This window comes from Ooceraea biroi, chromosome 3 (assembly GCF_003672135.1).
Source record: "Ooceraea biroi isolate clonal line C1 chromosome 3, Obir_v5.4, whole genome shotgun sequence".
Lineage (NCBI taxonomy): Eukaryota > Metazoa > Arthropoda > Insecta > Hymenoptera > Formicidae > Ooceraea > Ooceraea biroi.
Window position 1 is genome coordinate 12,734,969 of NC_039508.1, and position 20,038 is coordinate 12,755,006.

The following is a 20,038-nucleotide window of genomic DNA, read 5'->3' on the forward strand; positions in this document are numbered from 1 at the left end:
GCTTCCGTTTACAGCTTTATTTGCAACTTCGAGCTTGGGAAATGACACCCCACGAAACGCTCTCTTTTTATTTTCCGCCAATCAATTTTTCCGGCGGAAACTGTGAAATAGCGAGAGACGCGTTGTCTCGTTACACGATTATTTTGTATCTATTTGCGTGAATAAATTGAGTGAAAACGACGATCATCGCGAAGAAACAACGACCGACAGTTCAACAATGTTCGAGGCAACGTTTCGCTCAGCTCCGACGACACTCGTCCAGGAAACTTTCCGAGCGAGTTCGATATTCCTCCCACCGTTGCAAGAGGACGAGACGGAAAATTCTACGGGGCGCTCTGAAAGTTTTCTATTTTGAGGGGACAGTGGATGCATCGCGAATGGCCGATCGGCAAATAGCGAAAACAGCGTAGAGGAAGAGAGAGCAAGAGACGCGTCTTCTTGGCAGGGTCGCTGTCTATGATATGCAAGCGATAGACGAGAACTTTATCTATATATTTGCCACACGATATTTAATATGTGAATGAGTATATCTATTGAATAATATAATTGGATATATAACATAGATATATATATATATATAGAGAGAGAGAGAGAGAGAGAATGCGAAAGAGAGAGGAAGAAGAGCGAGTGCGAGAGAATGTACGGTAATATCATAAAATTATTATTCTCTTTGTTACTTCTTTATAATTAAAACAATAAAAAAACTGCTGAATAAAAAGATGCTGCATGTTGTTATTTAAGGCGGATGTAGACAATGGCGTTCTTCTGTGGTGTGTCGATCGGTGTGCAAAATTGTAGTGTTACGTGTATGAACGTTGTGTTTCATCCTTTTTTGCTTTGGTTTCTTCGAGTCATTATATCGAGTCGTCCGTCATATTATATAATCTTCCTTCTTGTTTCAAAGAAATTTACGAAATGAGGCTGTTCATTGAAAGCTAATTGAATATTCCAAGTCTTAGAAAATTACTGAGCGCTAATTAAAATTGATAGCCATACAGTACTTACGACAGTGTCGTAAGCCGACTAGCCACGGAGATATGGTCTTTTTATTAATTTTTTTATTCTCTCTCGAACATGATTTCTTCATAATTTATCTTTTCACATTATTTTTATTTCTTGAGTACGATAGAGAAAAATATTTGGTAAATTACACTTTTGAAATTAAGCGAATTGAATTTAATTACGTGATTCGAAAATTGTATATTTCCGAAAGCCGGATATTATTTATCGCAATAATGCGCAGATCAATGCATCGCCATCGCACGCCACGCGACGCAATTGACCAGACAGCTTTGATTTCTGGTGTGTTTGATGCATTTGGTAGCAATATTAGCGGAAACGCGATATCCGTGTTTTCGAATCTCGATGACTCGACGAACCCACGTTTTCGGATTAACAATAGCACACGCAATTGCGTAACATAGGATATATTTGATTTCGGAATTCGCTGTTGCTCTCAGATTTCCTTTTGTAATTGGAGATTGATATAAAAAGGACTCGAGATAGTTGTTAGCTTAGTTTATCCTTTGACGTAACGTTCTTTCGACTTTTTTACAATCCGTGTGATGTATTTATACGCGAAATTTAAAAGAGAACGGTTAGGCTACTTAAAAAAGAAACATAGATAAGGGAACACGAGCAAGCACGGATGAGAAGAAACAAAACGAGCTATCCAAAAAAGAACCAGTATTTCGTATATCTCTCGTCTTTGTCTAAAAATAAAAAAAAAAAAGAAGAGGTGAAAGAGGATTAATTAAGTGTCCGATGGGCGAGTAAACGCGTGTGTGTTTTTCACCCTTCCTACTCTTGCGTACATTTATATATACCTCTGAGACTTAATTATCGGTATCTGTGTTGGAGGGATGTGTGAGAGGTGAGAGAATGCACGAGAGAAGACGAAATTAAGCGAGTTATATTTTTTACTTAGAACATAAAAGAGAGGAAGCGATGAAAGAGAGAGAGAGGGAGAGAGCGAAAGTCATTTAGTTAGAAAGACCGAGTGCGAGACAGAGTTGAGAGTCGAGATTGCGAGTGTAACGATGCAAATTTCATGGTGTCACGCGTAATATACAACGGTAGATGTACAACGTGGTGAATGCTGGGAAATTTATATTTTACATCGCTCCAAAATCCATGTATTATGATGTAAAACGTGTATATTCAATTTTATATTCTAAAGTAACATTAAGGGACGCGTACTACTTTTCACACCGTAAAGTGTATAGATGTGAGAGAGCACATACGCGTAAGTATATATATATATATATATATATATATATATATATATATATAGATACACGTAATACCCTAATATCATTACAAGTCGAGTAACGTCTATCGAATCTCGCAGTCGCTATGAGAAAATCAAAAACGAAGAGAAGGCTTCTGTAGAAAATGAAAAGAATTTATTTATTAGCAACTTTTTCTTCCGTGTGATGAGTAAATCGTTCAAGATTAAAAAAGTTATTTCATCGGAATATATGTTATAGTTTACGGCGGTCAAATCTTCAACGTAACAGATCGGAAGAGGCTGAGCGAGCAAATTTCAAGAGATCGATAGATTGATTGCACGGCTTTCGTGACAAGCATACGAGGACCGTTGTTCTACTGCTGTGGGATGTGTGTGTTCCTTGTATAATATTCATACCGTGTCTGTGTTTGTGTCCGCCTATGTACGAACTTATATCTATCAGTCTATTCGCCTACCAATCTCACGCACTTGCATACTTGTGTTGTGTCGTTACGAAATCAAAATATAAATCAACTAAAAAGATTGGCTGAGTAGAGAATTGTCAGGAACTTCGCTTGAACTCCGCGGAATCGTAGAACGATCTCGAGATCTGTATACCGATTCACATCGATAATTCGGAAAATCGAATTTTTCAAACACAACTGCAATTATGAAAAAATTCGGGAAATGTTGGCACATAATAAGTGATGGTTGAATAATGTTATAATTTACATGTTATCAGTTTATAATTTGTAATATTCCTTAGTAAACAATATACTATAGTGTTATATTTTTAGTTTTGTTTATTGACACAAATACATTTCCTGTATTTTATAAATTAATTACACTTGGTTTGAATTCTTTTGATGAAAAGGAAATCGATCCCAAGAGAGTCGTATTCTCTTTGTAGTCGATTAACAGTTATCGAGTTTGGAGTTCCTGGACTGCTCAGACAACACGTGTCCCAGCGCTTTTGAATCCTCAGGATATGTCTCAGCCGCATGGCAAAGTATACGCGTGTAAACTCTCGATACAAAGCGACAGAATACAGAGCTCATACATGATACATACACGCATGCAGGTGCACAAGTACACTTTCACACGAAGAAAGCAGTAAAAAAGAAAGAAGAGAGAAACCAGAAGAGAGAGATTATAATAGAAGCCGTGTCCTAGCGCGGTGGCTAGATACTTTTTCACGGATCTTAATAGTTGTATCATACTCGTACGTAGTTCGTAAAACTTATTTCCTTAAGTATGTTGCAAGATACATAAAACAGTAAACAGATAAATGCATATATTGTTATTTACTAAATAAATCTATAAAGGCGTGCGTGTGAGCGCGTGTGTGTTTAGCGGTAATTTTCTCTAGAAAGAACTTTGCGTATTCGCATAAGTATGTATCTTCGATAAAACTAAAATTGAAGAAAGAGAGGAGAGCGGCGGCTTGGTTTCTCAACAAGCGTCTCCAACGTGAACAGGAAGTCGTGAAAATAGTTCCGACATGAAAATCGATTAATATCACGTACACATCTTGTTGTCATTTTTATAAAAACGTTTGTAAGGGATGCAACGAGAAGGATGAGATAAATCGACGGGAGCTACACCGCGCTTAAAACGACAAGAGCCGTCTCTCGAAGACGACTCGAAGCGGCACCAAGTGCGAAGTTCCGAAGTCTGGACGACCCTAAGTGCCAAAGAATACAAAGGCGGCTTAAAACATAAAAGGAATTTTCCGAAGTACCGTTAGAGACGCAAGAAGTACAATAGAGTGCAATACACCTGAAGATCGCTCGAAGAGATAGTCGTTCTTCGTTCTTCACCGAATGCTCTTAGCATCTGAACGTGTGCACGTGATTCCGTATGCGTTACGTCCTATGCTAATATAACTTCCGCATAAATAGGCTGAACTCGGGGTCCTCGTTTTGACTCGAAAGGTCGAGCGTTCATGCGAAAAGGTCGAGAAAGAGAGATATTTCCAGAGAGATACTTTTCAAAAGCGAGCTCCAAAAATGCCCGAACAGAGTGACCGGATATCGTGAATTCATTTCCCGTGGATATCGTTTTCCGCGCCCTCGGAATAGCGATATTCTCATCCGGCGCAGCGCGTGCGTTACGAAAGATTGAGCGTCCTCGTAATACCGATCGTGGCATCGATATGCATCATCGAAGTTGACGCATTTTTTACGTGTCCCTGCGGATCACCATAATCATTCAGGTATTATCGCGGTACATCGATCGGTCCGGCGTGATAAGTGCCTTGATGGCACTCTTTCTCGCAGGACGTGAGAGTGCTCGCGGGATTTTTATCGGAAGGTTTCTCTCTGACGAGTGCGTACACGAGCGTGTGACAGTCTCGAACACTTTCGACGCTAATCGTCCGTCTTCAGCAACGCTTCTATGCGACGGAGTCACTCGAGCGGACGCTCCGGAGAGGTGCGGTCTCGTTCCGCTCGCGGTGAAAACGGATGGACGTTATTAGTACCGCGATAGTCGACATTGTTGCGCCCGTCGTTTATCGGCGCCGGAGAAGGAAAATGAGTGCAACAATGGCGTAAAGTTCGAGACTTTAGCGTTCGTTTCAGCGAATCGCGCCGGATCAAATCCGCTCGTGACTGAAGATGCGTTGCGCTCGATGCGTACAGTCTTGTTCAAGATATTTATGATCGGAACGTTGAACTCCGCCTCGTTTGCAAAATTTTGCAATTAGGCAACTTCAAACGCATATCTGTGGTGTTTATTTCGAGGCAGGCGGTTCTCTCAGCTGAAATTGAAACGGTATCAAAGTATTCACCGTTCTGCAAGATTGTTCGCAAGAATGTTCGCACGCTTCCGAAGGCTTCCGGTACGCTGCAGCGAATTAAATAACTTGACAACTTGGTCCAGAGGAGGAATCTCATTCGAGCCGCACGGAGCTAGATGCATCAGTATTATTAATAAATAAATGCTATGCGCAAATATATATACAAACATATAGCAGAAATACTTTATGTATTACAGATAAGTTTGGAGCGGTTGGAAGCGTACGGAGTAGACTCGAGTATCGCTGTTATTACGGGAACGACAGATGAACCAGATCGAGATGTTAACTGTTAGGAGCTCGTGACTCACAATTTCGCTCACCGCGATCAAACTTCCGCTCGTTGCATCTCACTCCACTGACTATTGCCGAGAAACAGTCAATTTCCCGCGCCGTCATTACGCTTTCTCTCGGAGGAATCGAGAGTTCTTACGTCCGATCCGAATCACTCTTCGGTCCCGTTCACCGGTCGTTCTCGCGCTGGCCGATTGTTCGCCGCGAGCGTCGCGACAGATTCAGATCTCCACGTGAAGCCGATTCGTCAGGTCGGAACTTGGAACCCAGTCGTCGCAAATAATTCACTAAATCAAAAATCAAAACGATCCCGGATCGCGTAGCGGTTCATTCAACGCGAACGTTCACCGTCTCGCACGTCTCGCCGCGCGAGATCGGAGAGAGGAAAATCGCGCACGGCAGGTCGATTTTCCATTTCTTCATCGGATCCGCGCGATCGAGCGTGGTCCACGCGCGCGTTATCCGCTCGTCCTTCGGCCAGGATCCCGGCTCGCCTGCAGGATACGTAAGCACGCAGGTGTCGCAAGCGGCCCTCGTGCTCGGCGTTTCACGCTGCGCTTAATCAGCGTTCACCTTGTCACAGTACCGGATGGCAAAAGCGAACGCAAGAGTGAGGGAGAGAGAGAAACGAAGGGAACGAAAAGAAAAAGAAGGAGAAAAAGAGAAACGGCGAACGATCGTATTAGCCGCCCGAGGGGACCGACGAGTTTCTGCGTTCTCCAATGCGAGAAGACTCGCCAGAAGTATGGCGAGGTCGAGCCCCGCGGCCCTTTTTCTGCCACGGGCGCAATGGCGTCGAATCGGTGGGGCCGAATGCGACACGCGTGACTTTTTCCCGTTCTATCGATCTCGATGCTACATCTTGAAGCATTCATTAAAACAATGCGTTAAGAGAGCGTATTGTTAAAGAATTATCTCCGTGATTCGTCGTTGACTAGTTTAAAAAATGTATAATAATTGTTTCTAATGCATAATTGAGAGCTTACGAAGAGATTAAAATGATTTCAGATCGCTGAGTGACTTTTTCACGAGTTTTCTTGATGGGAATATTGTATCGAGGAGAATGAATTCATCGAGAATGAAAAATGGAGGGGAAGAAATACGTCGTGATTGAATACCTCGGGCGAGATACGATCGTTCCTCATTCGATAACGATCAATCATGCGTTTTCTGTCATAACGTCTTCAGCCACAAATTGTGAGCGCGGACGGATAATAAAAGACCTATACTTACCACCTAATTGTACCTTTAAGGAAACTACTGTTGATTCGATATCGATGTCGTATCTACCTACATCTAAATTACGATCTCTTTAGAATTAATGAATGTGACGTAATAATGTTCGATAGCCAGTGTTATTACCGTATAATAGCGCTATGATTAATTGCGAGTTGCCTTCGCGTAAATCGTCGTGTTAGCGGCCGTGCTGTCGGCGCTTTTTTTATCTGCGATAACGATCAAAAAAATCCGATGCACACAAATGGTTTATAATTAACGAATAATTCTCCAACGCAATTGGAGATCGCTGCATTTTTAGATCTAATTATGCTCCGATTTTCAATACTTACCCTCGATGAGATACCTACCGGCAAGGATTAAGAGTGCTAAATTTGTAGGCTGAAGCCAAACACGAACATAGAGCCATTTACGGCGCCGATCAATTAATTAAGCAGCGACACACGACGCGTTACTCAAGGGCGCCTGATTAATCGGGCAGTCTCGAACAGCGCAGCTACACCTCGTACATGATCTTAAGGATTATAAAGTACACTTACATTATATAGGTAACAATTAAGATTATGAACGGCGAAACTTGATCTCTCGCGATATAATCAACTATCTAAGTGTAATTATGAGTTTGTAAAACAGCGACGCCGGAACCGACGAACGATCGTGTCGTGGAGGAACGTGATGTATCTCATCGCTGTGATCATTTACACAATAATGATTTTATATTACAATATTTTGCACACTTTCTCAAATCAAATATAATTACCAACGAATCTCTTGTATAAATTTCCAAAATCAACGATGCTCGATTGGACACGAAATTAATTTTTGGCCGCCTTAACTCTCCTGATTACTAGTTCAGTAACGTTGCAATTCGTCGCAGCAGATTTCTCCCGCGGTGTATTACATCGCGAATTAGCCTCGACACGATCGGCCGGCGCGTACTGACGTAACGGCACTTTGTATGCAAACCGCGTTCTCTCCTGGACTTTTCGAGGCAAGGATATCAGCGTAATACCCATTCCAGAAACTGAGGAAATTCGACTCGAGCGCGTTACCCGAGAAACGGATCACCCGAAATCCCAAGGAACCGTCGGCGAAACCACTTATTCTCTCTGATGTGTGTGTATATATATGTACTACGTGTCACTTCTAGGTGTACTTTTCTCAGTATCAGCGAATACCTCTTTAGCTTCACTAACGACCGAAGGGAATCGCCGCGAGAGACGTCCGCAAGTGCAAACGTTCCCATTCACCGAACGGACAGCCGCAAAGTATTAATTTTCATGCGCGATTATCGAACGCGCCTGGTTTCAATCGCAAACGCGCGAATGTGCGAAGCGGCTATAGATGTACGGGGGCGACCGGAAGTCGGCCGGAAACTATCAAAGTGTAAAGGGACCGGCAATAGAACACGATTAGAAAGCCGGTTCCCCGTATGCATACGACCAGTTAAAAATACGATCGATAGGCCACCTCTGATCCGACTCCTCGTATGTTGAATGAGTAATCTGCGATGGGGGCCCTTCCCTCGTGGGAATTCTACGAACGCTAGAGCGAAGGAGGTGACGTTATTGTGACAACATTGTGACGCGATCTCCCAAAATGGAAATGCGAAACGAATCGCGGAAGCAGGTCTACACGGAGAATAACAAAACTTTCTTCCGAAAGAATGGTCGTGTCAAATCGTACCTTGCCCCATCCGTGTCTTCCTATCCGATGCACAGTGGGCTAGAATCGAAAAAAGCTGGCCAAAAGTCGAATTTTTTCAACTCTTGGAAATCTGTGCATTTCGACCTTTTTTGATTCATGGATATCAGTATTTTCAAAAGTGTGAATGGAGTTTCGTAGGAAAAATTTCCTTCCCATTAATCAACAATTAATAGGAGGCAACGCGTTAATGTTCCGAAAAACGAATTATGAATGAGTATAGGCTATAGCTTACATTCTTGTATGCGGATGCAAGTAATTTTGCTTTTTACTCTATAAATAGAATTGAAACTCTTTTCCCAAACAGTTATAACCATTAAAAATGTTTGTTCATCAATTTGTGTTAATCTAAGTTTTTGGTTTCTTAAAATATAAGAAAGAAGTAAAGTTCAATATCATTTTTTTTAAATAGCTGTAAAAGGCTGTTTGGGATTCTTGTTTTATCATCTTGTGTAGGATTCAAACTAAGTATTTCCGTTTGAATTGTGCACACTAACGCACACCTTTGCGTTATATACAGGATGTTTCATTTTAATTTTCACATCGTAATAACTCGAAAATTTGGCGTTTTGGTAAAAAATGTTTTAAATGAAAGTTGTAGGTTTTTAAGTGAAGCATTACATAGCCAATACCAGTATGACCTTGATAGTGTTGTCAAGATCACGTACAGATCACCGTGAAATTTTTAAATGCCGCGAAACGTACGACGCGGCGCGGTAGCGACTGTAACTTTCAAGCTTCATAACTTCGAAGTATTTAACGGATAAATACTTTGTTATAGTGTTCTGAAAAGCTCTTGAGGTAAGCTACAAAAATATCTAATGAAAACTGGAGGTTCCCATTTAAAAAATTCAAGGTGACCTTTGCGTGACCTTGGCAACCGCTATTCAAGGTCATACTAGTATTATTATCTAATACCTGATTTAAAACCCTATAACTTTTATTTGAAACATTTTTTTCTAAAACGTCATGTTTTCGAGTTATTACTTTTGGCCAGCTTTTTTCGAGTTTAGCCCACTGTGCGATGGAAGGAGCGCCGCTTCGAGTCCCACAGCTCCGGTATCCGATCGAGACGTGGTGATGTTTTTATTCCATACGGAATATTCCGCGGATAAAATGACGTCAATGAACGCGAGCGCTTGAAGCATGCTCGCTATTGCACGATGGTGTTATTCAGACTGTTTCCTCTGTTTATATCCTTTGCCCCGGCAGGAAAATTCATCCGGGAACGTTTCGCTTGCTCATCGCGCTACTCCAGCCTGATTATCCTCCTGAGAGAGACAACCCGCTCCTCGGTATTTCCATCCGAGCCTGATAACAGCACAACGATATACCTCTCCCCCTTACTCGTGTAAAGCTCTTTGTATGTAGCGTATTCTAACGTTCTCGGAGATCGAAAGGGAGAAAGTGAAATTTTCAGGAGCGCGACCGAGAGAACGTACATACACGAGGTGTATTCCTTCGACTTTTCGATCTTTTACCATCGCCGGTTCCCCGTTCTTAGAGTCGTAACGAGCCATGTCGTTGCGAGAACAGCTGAATCAGATCCGACTCGCCTCGAATATTCCTCTGACTCCACGCGAGTGAATTCCGAGCTTGAAAAAGGATCTGAGTAATCTAAGAACGGATTAAATTAATTCGGAATAAAAAGCCTGGTTTGAGAGTTAAGTGAATTTTCCGCTTCGTCGGATAATCAAGCAGCAAGTTTGAGTCCATGAAATATGTTCCCAACTTTCGTCAAATTGGATTTTATATCACTATGATTTCGCGGCACGACTTTACAAAAAAGCGAGGCTTTCTTTTGTGCTATATAGTTAGGCATTCGATTTATTTCTCGAAGGGATACACCTGAGGCTACGAGACGGAATAATGATCGCAACCGAAAGACTCGCCTGTCAAGCCGCAGAAGCCTGATAATCGCGCCACGTGGCACAGAAAAGATGACGCGAGTACGACAAGAGAGATTTGGCCTAATCTATGTCTCTATCGATGTGTCACATATTTACTGTTATATCCACGTCACTGCAATACACGTATCAAGCAGCATAGCATACCCGACGAAAAAAAAGAGAGAGAAGGGAAGATGTCTATGCGGAATCTACACGCGAGATTATGATCCGCGTAACGTGCGCAACCTTCGACACCTGACATCGCGCACACACTCGTCCACACGTACACGTACATGCATGATACACATGGCTCGTGGTGCATTTTGGCGATGGTCACGTTGCAACACGTAACATGAAATGCAGAGCACTCGTGAGACACGACACGCACACACGCCCGACAAGCGAACCGACAAGCGTGTGCGCGAATGTCCTTTTCATACCTTTTCGCCACTCTGTCATAAAAAAAAGTATAAAAAAAGAAAGGAGAAGACTCGACGAGATAAACTACGCGCATAGCGTAGTTTATCTCGTGACATCGCTAATTACCGTCGTTGTTACGATTAATATCGGCATTACCACAAGTATGATTATCGTTATAAATTATTGTCTCTGAATTTAGCGAGTTCGTACACTGATTGTAAGACGCGACGCGAAACCGTGTGTGCAACGGTTCACTTTATATTTCTACGTTAATACATACTTGTAATAATAATAATAATAATAATAATAATAATGACATAATATAATATATACACATAATATACTTAGTGAGAGACGGAAGTTTTCCATCCCGTTAATAAAAAAGATATATAGCAAAGGAAATAAACAAACAAATAAATAAATATATATATATTGATAAACCTGGAAAAAGGAAAAAATAAAAAGTACTATATAAATATATATATATATATATATCTATATACATGTGTATAATAGTCTATAATTTTTCATATTGTTGTACGAATTTTTAAGTTTATATTAAAATGTTTTGTGCATTCATAAAAAAAGGGAGTACCAAATATTCTTCGTGTCTTATGATTCTTTATCTACCTACCTTTCATCCTTGTCATCCATGATATATGAGTCTATCGTCGTCGAGTACTACTAATATTGTGCAACATTACATTAGTACTTGTGACGTGTCGTTCATAAATAATGCAACTCAACACGAGTTTTTCTCTCTGCGAAAGATACATAATGGAAACGTCATACAGATTAAACATGCAGTTCATTTAAATACAAAAATTGATCCTGACATATATTCTTTTCCTCATGCGTAAAGATTAATAGAAAACAAACACATTATTTAAAAATAACAATACGCTGTTGTTTTTATTAAATCACTCATACATAAGCACGTATACAATAGGAATATTTATTATACGGTCAAAATAATATTACGTATTATTACTAATATTCCGTATATTTAATCTTTTATAACTGTTTATATCGACTAATAACGATGATATTTTTCAATTAATAGGCATTATTAATAAACATTAATTTTTATCTTTTCTTTCAGTTTATATGCACATAAACTGGGAGAAGAGATGACAATCGTGTTTATATATAAATTTCATACTCTATACATATAACTAAAGGTAAGTGCGTACGTATACATAAAAATAATCTTTCGATATAAATTTTGATTCATAACAAAATTTTATATTGAAAAGCTTATTATGCCGACAACTTAATTGAAATAACGTACAATATCATTTCCGTGTATTTCTTAAAAATTTAACAAAGTTTTTTAACTGTTATCAATTAAAACAATTATCAATTTTTTTTGTTCTGGTTTATACTGATCTATATAAAATAAAATGCATCTAATATATCTCATAGTTACCGACAACTTAATGTTATAAGTATTTTTATTGTTTAATGATGAACCTTAGAAATTCGATAATAAAGATTAGTAATTTTCCCAGCAGTTAATTTTTTTATTCTTATGCACAAAATGCTACAACTTATAACTTATAAATAACACACTTAATAATAAAATATATGTAAATGAATTATTAATATAGCTAAAACGAAAATCGAAAGATACTACAGGAACAACAGGAAAGCATAAACTTTCTGTCAAATTAAGCAAAAAACGCGAAACATCGATGCAATAAGGGAAACTTAATAAATACTATTATGTAAGCAAGTTACGAGATTTATTTGCATATCATATTATAATAATATAATAATACCCAATATATGTGTATATATAGAGTGTGCAGATGAAGTAATCTAAATCTGTTTAGATGTTGCAATGCCTGGGTCGATTATTGTTATCACTTCGAACACGCGATGCTGATTCGCCCTTATAAAGTTTAATAAGACGATAATAATTGGTGAAAATACGATTCGCGAATTGCCTCTTTTTTTAGAAAGATATCCATGTACCACGTACGCATTGACCGTACTGATTATACCGTCTTAATTAGAGTAATAACGTAATAATATGCACACGACAAATGGCATTTCAGATTTGACGTCGCAATAGGATTACCAAGCATGCCCATTGCCATTGATACACTTGGCCGCAGCAAGTCAACTTATAATTGAATAAAAAATCTGCACGTTTTACATATACGCTAACATACGCTCACTTCGATATTTACACACTTCGCAGTTGGTCGCAATTGTAATCGCTGTATCAAACAAGTAACAAACCGTTACGATAAATATCTACGATAAACCGTCATTTGTGGAAGTGTCCGCGTGAGTAAAACAAAAATCCATCGGTGCAACAATGTATATCTATCTTTCTTTTTGTTTGTTAAACATCTCGAACATCAGAATTGTGACACGGTGATATTTACAATAATCATCGCGATTCCTTGATTGCATGTTGCCTTACAAAAAGATTCAAAGTTTATCATGAAATAATGTCGCTCGACTCAATGAGAATAAAATGGATCAGAATATCGCGTCTCGTTTTGCACAATTTGGAAATGTTGATCGATGTTACCTCAGGAACACAGTGTGTCACTCCGCGCGATATCGAGAGAATTGTGATACGAGAAACGCATCTATCAATCTTTGCAATCGGCTTGAAAAAATCGATCTTCCCACCTGGCATAATCAAGTCACTCGAACCAGGAAGCGAATTCATTGATGGTCAGGACTGTCATGGAACTTGACATAGTGTATCTTCAGAGCCCTATTGTTGGGATATTTGACGTTGCATCGTGGACAAGTAGTCCCGACCGCACCGTGCACCATGTAAGCGCCAAGATTAACTTCTCTGTGGAACGCGTTGCTGTCGGTTTGGTACACCGCATTGTGCACGTTGGTGACGTGACTGATAATAGACTGCTTGTTGAAAACGTGGCATTGCTTGCATAGCTTGCAGCTGTACATCACGTTATTGGTATAGGTCGTCTCGCGAATCTCCTTCGGAGATTCGGTGATCGGCAACGGCAGCGGCACGGGTCTGTCCCTGTTCGGTGCGGTTCTGTGATGGAAAGTTTTCTTATGCTTAATAGTGAAGTGCTGTCGCAGATTTGACAAGCCAGGGAACACCTTGAAGCAGACGTTGCACGAATATTTGCCGTCCCGAGTTGTCATCGGTACGCACTCGGGCATTCTCTCTTTCTTTGTTCGGTTTTCGTGCGCGATTTGCTTATGCTTGTACAGCACACTCATGTTGGGGAACATCTTCTGGCACACGTGACACATGACTGGCTTCCTCTTCTCACCGGCAAAATCCATAGCAAAAGGCGGCAATTTGGGCGGTGGGGAATCATCGTCAATCTCAACTTTCATACGCTTCAGCCTCGGCTCGTCCTCGTGACTCTCCGAAAATCTTCGAGTGCTATTCGGCTGTGATTGCGCGCGCTGCTGATTTTGCGCTTCACTGTGGAAGCTAATCTTGTGGCGTTGCAAGGACTGGCTACTCGAAAAGATCTTGCGGCAAAATGTGCACATGAACTGAGTAGCCATCGGTTTCCTTGCCAAGGATTGGAACTTGAGCGAGGCCACAACAGTAGCTTTGTGAAGCTTCTTGTGCTTCCACAAGACCTTTCTTGAACTGTATGACTTGCCACATACGTCGCAAGAGTACGTTTTTCGTATATCGCTGAGAATGGGGTTGGCTCTGTGCCATTGCATGTGAGTCGCCAAGGTTTCCTGATCGGGGAAGACGTTCGTGCAGAGTTCACACTGGAGTTCGTTGTTGGAGAAACTCTTCTCCGGTTTGTTGCGTGCGCAATGGACGTCCCATAAGTGACTCCTGAGTTCGGTCACATCATTAAATTTATCATTGCACACTTGACATTGGAAGTTCCCAGATGATGACTTCGTGCCGATACCAGACAACTGAGGTGGGGGATTGGGGAATGATTTTCGTGCCCTCGCTGGCCGTTCCGAGTTTGTGGCCAACTCGGCATCAATTGATGCATCCTTTGAGGCATCAGAATTGAGTAACTTTTGATCGCCCAGTACGAATCGAGTGCTTAGACGAGAATTTGCACGATTGTGCCAACCCCTATGTATTTTCAATGACGCACCTTCGACAAACACTTTGCCGCAAATATCACAGCCGTAACCAGTCGATTTCTCAAGGTGAGCGGTGCGGAAGTGATAGTTGAAATTCGATTGGAAGACAAAGCTCTTAGGACACTGAGGACACTGCAACATCGTCTTGGAGCAGAGATGCTGAATCTGCATGTGATGATCGTACAATTCTTTACACGTGAACATACGTGAGCACATGTTGCAATCGTAAATCGTGGCATTGCGATGCACCATCTTTGTATGACGGCGAAGATTCGCGTAATTCGAGAGCACTCTACCGCATTCGTTGCACTCGTGGATTTCGGAACCGGGATCCGAGGTGGCACTTGCGTTTATCAGATCCAAATCCTCGATCCTCGCGCCCTCGTCCAAACTGCCGTACTCGATGCACGAGATGTTGGCGTTCCGTTCATTCGGGTCCTCGATGCCGTGATCCTTCATGTGAATCTCCAATGCGCTTGGACTACTGAACATGCTGCGGCAAATGATGCAAGAATATATTTTCACTTTGACATGAAGATTCCGGTGCTCGGTCAGTTCGAGCCTCGTCGAGAACTCTTGGCTGCAGAGGGCGCAGCTGAACTTCGGAGTACCGATCCTCGACTTGACGAGGCCCGCTTCGTGGGCATTCCGTTCCTTCAGCAATGCCTGAACCGCGTTCTGCGACGACGTGCCGTCGCGCTGCACCTGTCCACCGCCCTGCGCCGACGCGCGATGTTTTTCGTGATGGGTCAGGTAATCACTGGGCGACAAGAACTTTGCGCCGCACTGGTAGCAAAGAAATTCCTTCTTCTTGTGAGCCACCGTGATGTGACTGTGGAATTTCTTGAACACGAGGAACGTCATTTGACAGTGAGCACACCTGTACGACATTCGAGCTTCTGGCGGCAATTGCCGGCAGAACTCTCTGTGTTTGAACATATTTGGTCGATATCGATAGATCATGCCGCAGAGATCGCAGGCGTGGTTGTGCGCCGGATCGCCATTTTTGTAAGGCCCGTTGACAACTTGCTGCGCATTGGCCGAGTTTCCCTCGGATGGCAACGGCGTCATCGGCTTCAGCTTGGGCGGCGAACGCGCTGGTGACATCATCTCCTCGTACTGCTTATCAGAATGCTTCGATAAGTGACCGAGCAGTTCCTTCCTGCCGTGCAACGAGCGCAGGCACATGTTACACGTAAAGTATCGTTCACTACCGCGTTTAGGCACGACTAGGGCAATCTTCATCGCGCATTCAAAAGACGCGCCACAATGCAATTGATACATAGATCGGTCAGGAAACTCTGTCAGGCAGGCGATACACGTGTACGGCCTGAGATCCGGCAAGTGTTGTCGTATGTGAGAGAGCGTGCTGCGCCGATCGTTGAACGTCTGATCGCAAGTGTAACATGAGAACGTCTTCAATTGGCTAATGATGTCCTGCTGAACCTGCGTCAGCGGCGACTCCTTCTCCATGCTGATCAATTCATCCTCGATATCCTCGATCATCTCCTCCTCGTCGTTTTGAGATATCGATTCCGAATTCTCGCCGTTTTCCTTGTTATGAAACCTCTTCATGTGCTTCAAGTACGTATACTTCGAGTGCAAGAATATCTGACAATGTACGCACTTCTTCTTAAAGACGCGCGTTCCTCTGAAGTGAGTGTGAGGACCACGCTTCAGTTTCTTTTTAGGTAATGCACCGGCCGCGTTCGACTTTTGCGTGGAGTCCGCCTCCATGACAGTGTCCTCCGTGCCAACCGCCATTGGATTCAGTAGCAACTCACTGCTATTCGTGGATTCCAGTTCTACAGTGCAGTCCGTGTCGTCATCGTCTTGCGGCTCGCTCTTAATCGTGCGAAGAGTCTCAGAATCCTGTTGGTCTACCTGGTCTTCCCCTCTGTCAGTCTCTTTTTCATTCTGCACTACGGATGGAGTGGTATCGGCATCTTTCGGCACATTTTCATTCGCATTGCTTTTATTTGCTACTTCTTGTACCTCTTCGCTGACAGATTCAGTGTCCTCCATTGCCTGATCATCCATTGGACGCTGGAAAACGGACAATATTCTTGTACTTTTCTGAATTGCCTAGATCAAAACTTTTATCTTTTACATGCGAGAAAAATTATACTTACTGTTTCTTCCAAGTCGCTGGTGTCCTCTGAGACAACTTCTGCATCGTCTTTAGAGTCTACGTCCATCGGTTCATCCTTGATCGTTACAACCTGTTAAAATGTCGGAAGTATGAAAATAATAAATATCTTATTCAAAGTTCTATGTATATAAATATATGTCGTATTTCCTTACCTTAGGATTTGATTGCGAGTGACTTGCCAACCATTCCTGTAACTTGTCCTGAGAACGTAAACAAGACTCTTTGTAGGTGTGCCACTGGTTTACACTTTTCACGCAATTTGCGCATATCAGCGTGGATACTTTATCGGTGCTTGAAATCTGGAAAAAAACCGAATATATTAATCTCAACTTAGACAATTTTAACAACTTTGTTACTAGGCTAAATCAAATTCAATCGAATCTTAAATCTGTTTGCATTTTGCATGATTCTGTAATTTCCTCATTGTTTCCCTTTCAAAATTCTATGTATACGCTTATTCCATTTGAAATTCACAGACAGCATGTCTCAAAAGATCAGTGCTCAGGTTTCTTGGTAAACAAAACTGCATTATTTTATATTATTTGCTTGTTTCAGCAATATCAATTATAGTTTTACAATTTTCCAACTTTCTAATTCATAACGTGGCAAACAATTCCTACTAATTTATCCCATTTACATTATCCAGCTAGATTTTAATTGTGCACTGTACAAACATTACCTTTGCAAGCATTGGAGGATATCTCTATATCAAACTACATATATAGTCCCAAGCAAGAAACGCTATCAGTATCAAACAAGATAAATACATTCCGCAGGTATCAGAAGCAAAGGGAAACCAACATGAGACACCGAAAAGCTTGGAACACGCAACCAGAGCGAACGTAGCATCGAGAAGCGCGTAACTCGGTTCTCGTTTATCTCCCGATTGTCCGCCGCGCGAGCATAACCTCAAAACGCGCTGGCAACTCGCTCAGGCAAGGTGGTACGCCACGCATGACCGTGAAGCGGCCGCCAATCTTGCCGAACCCGCTTCAGATACCAGAGTGTGATAGCAGAAATTAAGGAGTCGAACGGTCGTACTTGGATCGACAAGCAAGCTTCGATCTTGGTGGCCAGTGGGACGCCGGACGAGTCTTCCTGGTCTCGCGCCGCGAACACCGAGGACCTCGTTTCGTCCGTGGAGAGGCACAGTCGGCACACACTCTCCACGTTCCCGAGTTCCACCACGTCCCCGTCCATCGCGAACCGGCGCTCGCTCGCTGGGACCGCTGCTCGTGACGCGCTCGAGATACCACCAGGACGTCGCGCGCTGGCTCGGCAACGTCGTTCACGTCGTCCGTGCTTCCTCCGAGCCCAGGTTAGGGACGCAGCGTCCCGCTCGTCGCCAACTCGAACGATCACAGAACTGCCTGCTCGGGGGACCGGGCGCTCTCACGGACGCAGCTCGTTCCACGCGTTCCGACACTTCCGACGCGTCCTACTTGCCGGAAATGCACCAAGATGGCGCAAGCGGGCCGTCGTGACGAATCCAACGAATCAACGCCGCCGCTTCGTGCGGACGTACGGGCGGTCCGGTCTCGCTCGGGTCCCGCGCTTTTTTCCGTCTTCCTCTCGTCCGGCAAGAGGCTGAACGACAAAACGGCGTCAGGCGAGTCTAGACGCGCCAGGGCATCATTTCTGAACGCGCCGTTCGGGTCATGCGCACCAGGTCTACGCATTCGTGCGTAGTGATGACTGTTGGTTAGTCGAGCAAAGAGCAGTGTCTTGTAAGTTTGCCGATTAACAAATCAGATGTTATATATATGCATCGTAAAAAAATAGATAATAGATTATGTAGTTAATTCATTTTTATATTTAATTCGATATTTATAAATTGTACGCGAATTGTACGAAAATGTCCAATTGTAAATGAAAAAAGTCATGTTATTTCAGTCTTCCTTATTTTTTACAATATTTTCTTTTAATCAGATATTTTTATTATATATATATATATATTCTACAAGAACGAATCAGTTCAATGGTTTCACGTTTGAGTCGATGTGGCGTAAGTTGCTCAGGAGAATTCCAGAATTTCAATAGAAATAGGAAAGTTATGGAATGTTGTATGATTGGTCAATTGTTTATTCATATATATATATATATATATATGCCTTCTGATATACATTTGATACACGAAATTGTCGTTTGTACACTGCAGGTAAGACAGATTGCACATTATATACGCCAGATTACAACATACGCGATAGGTCCCCTCAATCTTCTACCTGAACCGATCCCAAATTCTCCCCTATCTATTTGCTATGGTCGACTCTTGCGCGCATGTGCCCTCTGGCACTTCCGTCCGCTCTATTACAAAATAAAGATTTCGAAAGATCGAGAGTGGCCAGCCGATCCCTCGCGTTAACATCGGTAAAGCTCCAGTGTAACTAGCGCAAGCTTATTGACTCTTCAACACAGCGATTCTCAACCTCGCTTAGAACTCTGACTCCGATAACGATCGATAAAGTTCGTTAATTCTTCGATCACACCGAGATAACGGCCCTCCTCCGCCAATCGGCGTCGGCATCTCGATAAACATCTCGATCCCCGATTACGAAATGCGCGGCGTACACCTACCAACCTACCGACGATCACGAAACGTACACTTGTCGGCTGCGAGGGAGACAAAAAAAAAAGAGAAGAAAGAAGCGTCGTCATTCCTCGAGAAAGCGCGCTACTCGCGCTGGATGACGATCACGGCCGTTTCTTCAGGTCCTCCGGGTCCGAGACGCGACCCCTCTCCTCCCCGGCGCTGTCGCGATTAAGTACTCGGCCGGTCGACCGAGCTTGCATCGGCGTTTCGTTCGTTTCTACGCGCGGGCACCGCGCGTGCATGAAAGATACACAACCGCGACGACGAACGCGCGCACGCGCGCGCCACGCAGTTCGTAACTAGCGCATTGTATGCAAATCGAAGATTACGTTCCTTCATGCAAACAGCTACGTTAATAGCGCAACGAACGGTTTACGGGGGTCCGCGCACGACGACACCAACTTACAGCTTACGTTACGGCTTACACTTACGAATTGTCTGATGACCGCAAGCCGCCGAGCGTTTAAGGGGGGAGCCTGCTTTAGAACGTTGAAAATAAGGTATAATTTTACGAATTTTTTTGGAGAAACTATACAGCGGATCGTTATAAAACTTTGATGCATTTATTAGTACATGTTTAAAGATAAAAAAAATTATTTTTTGATTTGAATATATCGCCTGTAGAGGTCGTCCTGGAGGCATTGTAAAT

General features: G+C 42.5%; 1 protein-coding gene across 2 annotated transcripts; it reads right to left on the bottom strand.

Moving 5' to 3' along the window:
• Nucleotides 1–11,455: 11,455 nt before the first annotated feature.
• Nucleotides 11,456–19,927, bottom strand: LOC105277067 (zinc finger protein 62). Of its 2 annotated transcripts, none has more exons than XM_011335209.3 (4): nt 17,838–19,927; nt 16,949–17,095; nt 16,777–16,866; nt 11,456–16,690 (listed from the first exon to the last, which is right to left on the bottom strand). In XM_011335209.3, exons 1-4 carry the CDS (start codon nt 17,994–17,996, stop codon nt 13,256–13,258), a joined length of 3,831 nt encoding a protein of 1,276 aa, XP_011333511.1. In that variant the 5' UTR covers nt 17,997–19,927; the 3' UTR covers nt 11,456–13,255. The 2 variants fall into 2 exon arrangements, with proteins under 2 accessions (XP_011333511.1, XP_011333512.1); XM_011335210.1 differs by lacking the exon at nt 17,838–19,927 and adding an exon at nt 17,476–17,831.
• Nucleotides 19,928–20,038: the final 111 nt, after the last annotated feature.

Excerpts from the sequence above, each read along its gene's own strand:
- LOC105277067 (XM_011335209.3), bottom strand. The coding sequence starts at position 17,996 with ATGGACGGGGACGTGGTGGAACTCGGGAACGTGGAGAGTGTGTGCCGA. Across the intron at positions 17,096-17,837 it reads AAGCTTGCTTGTCGATCCAA|ATTTCAAGCACCGATAAAGT; the intron begins GTACGACCGTTC and ends GTTTTTTTCCAG. Across the intron at positions 16,867-16,948 it reads ACTCGCAATCAAATCCTAAG|GTTGTAACGATCAAGGATGA; the intron begins GTAAGGAAATAC and ends ACATTTTAACAG.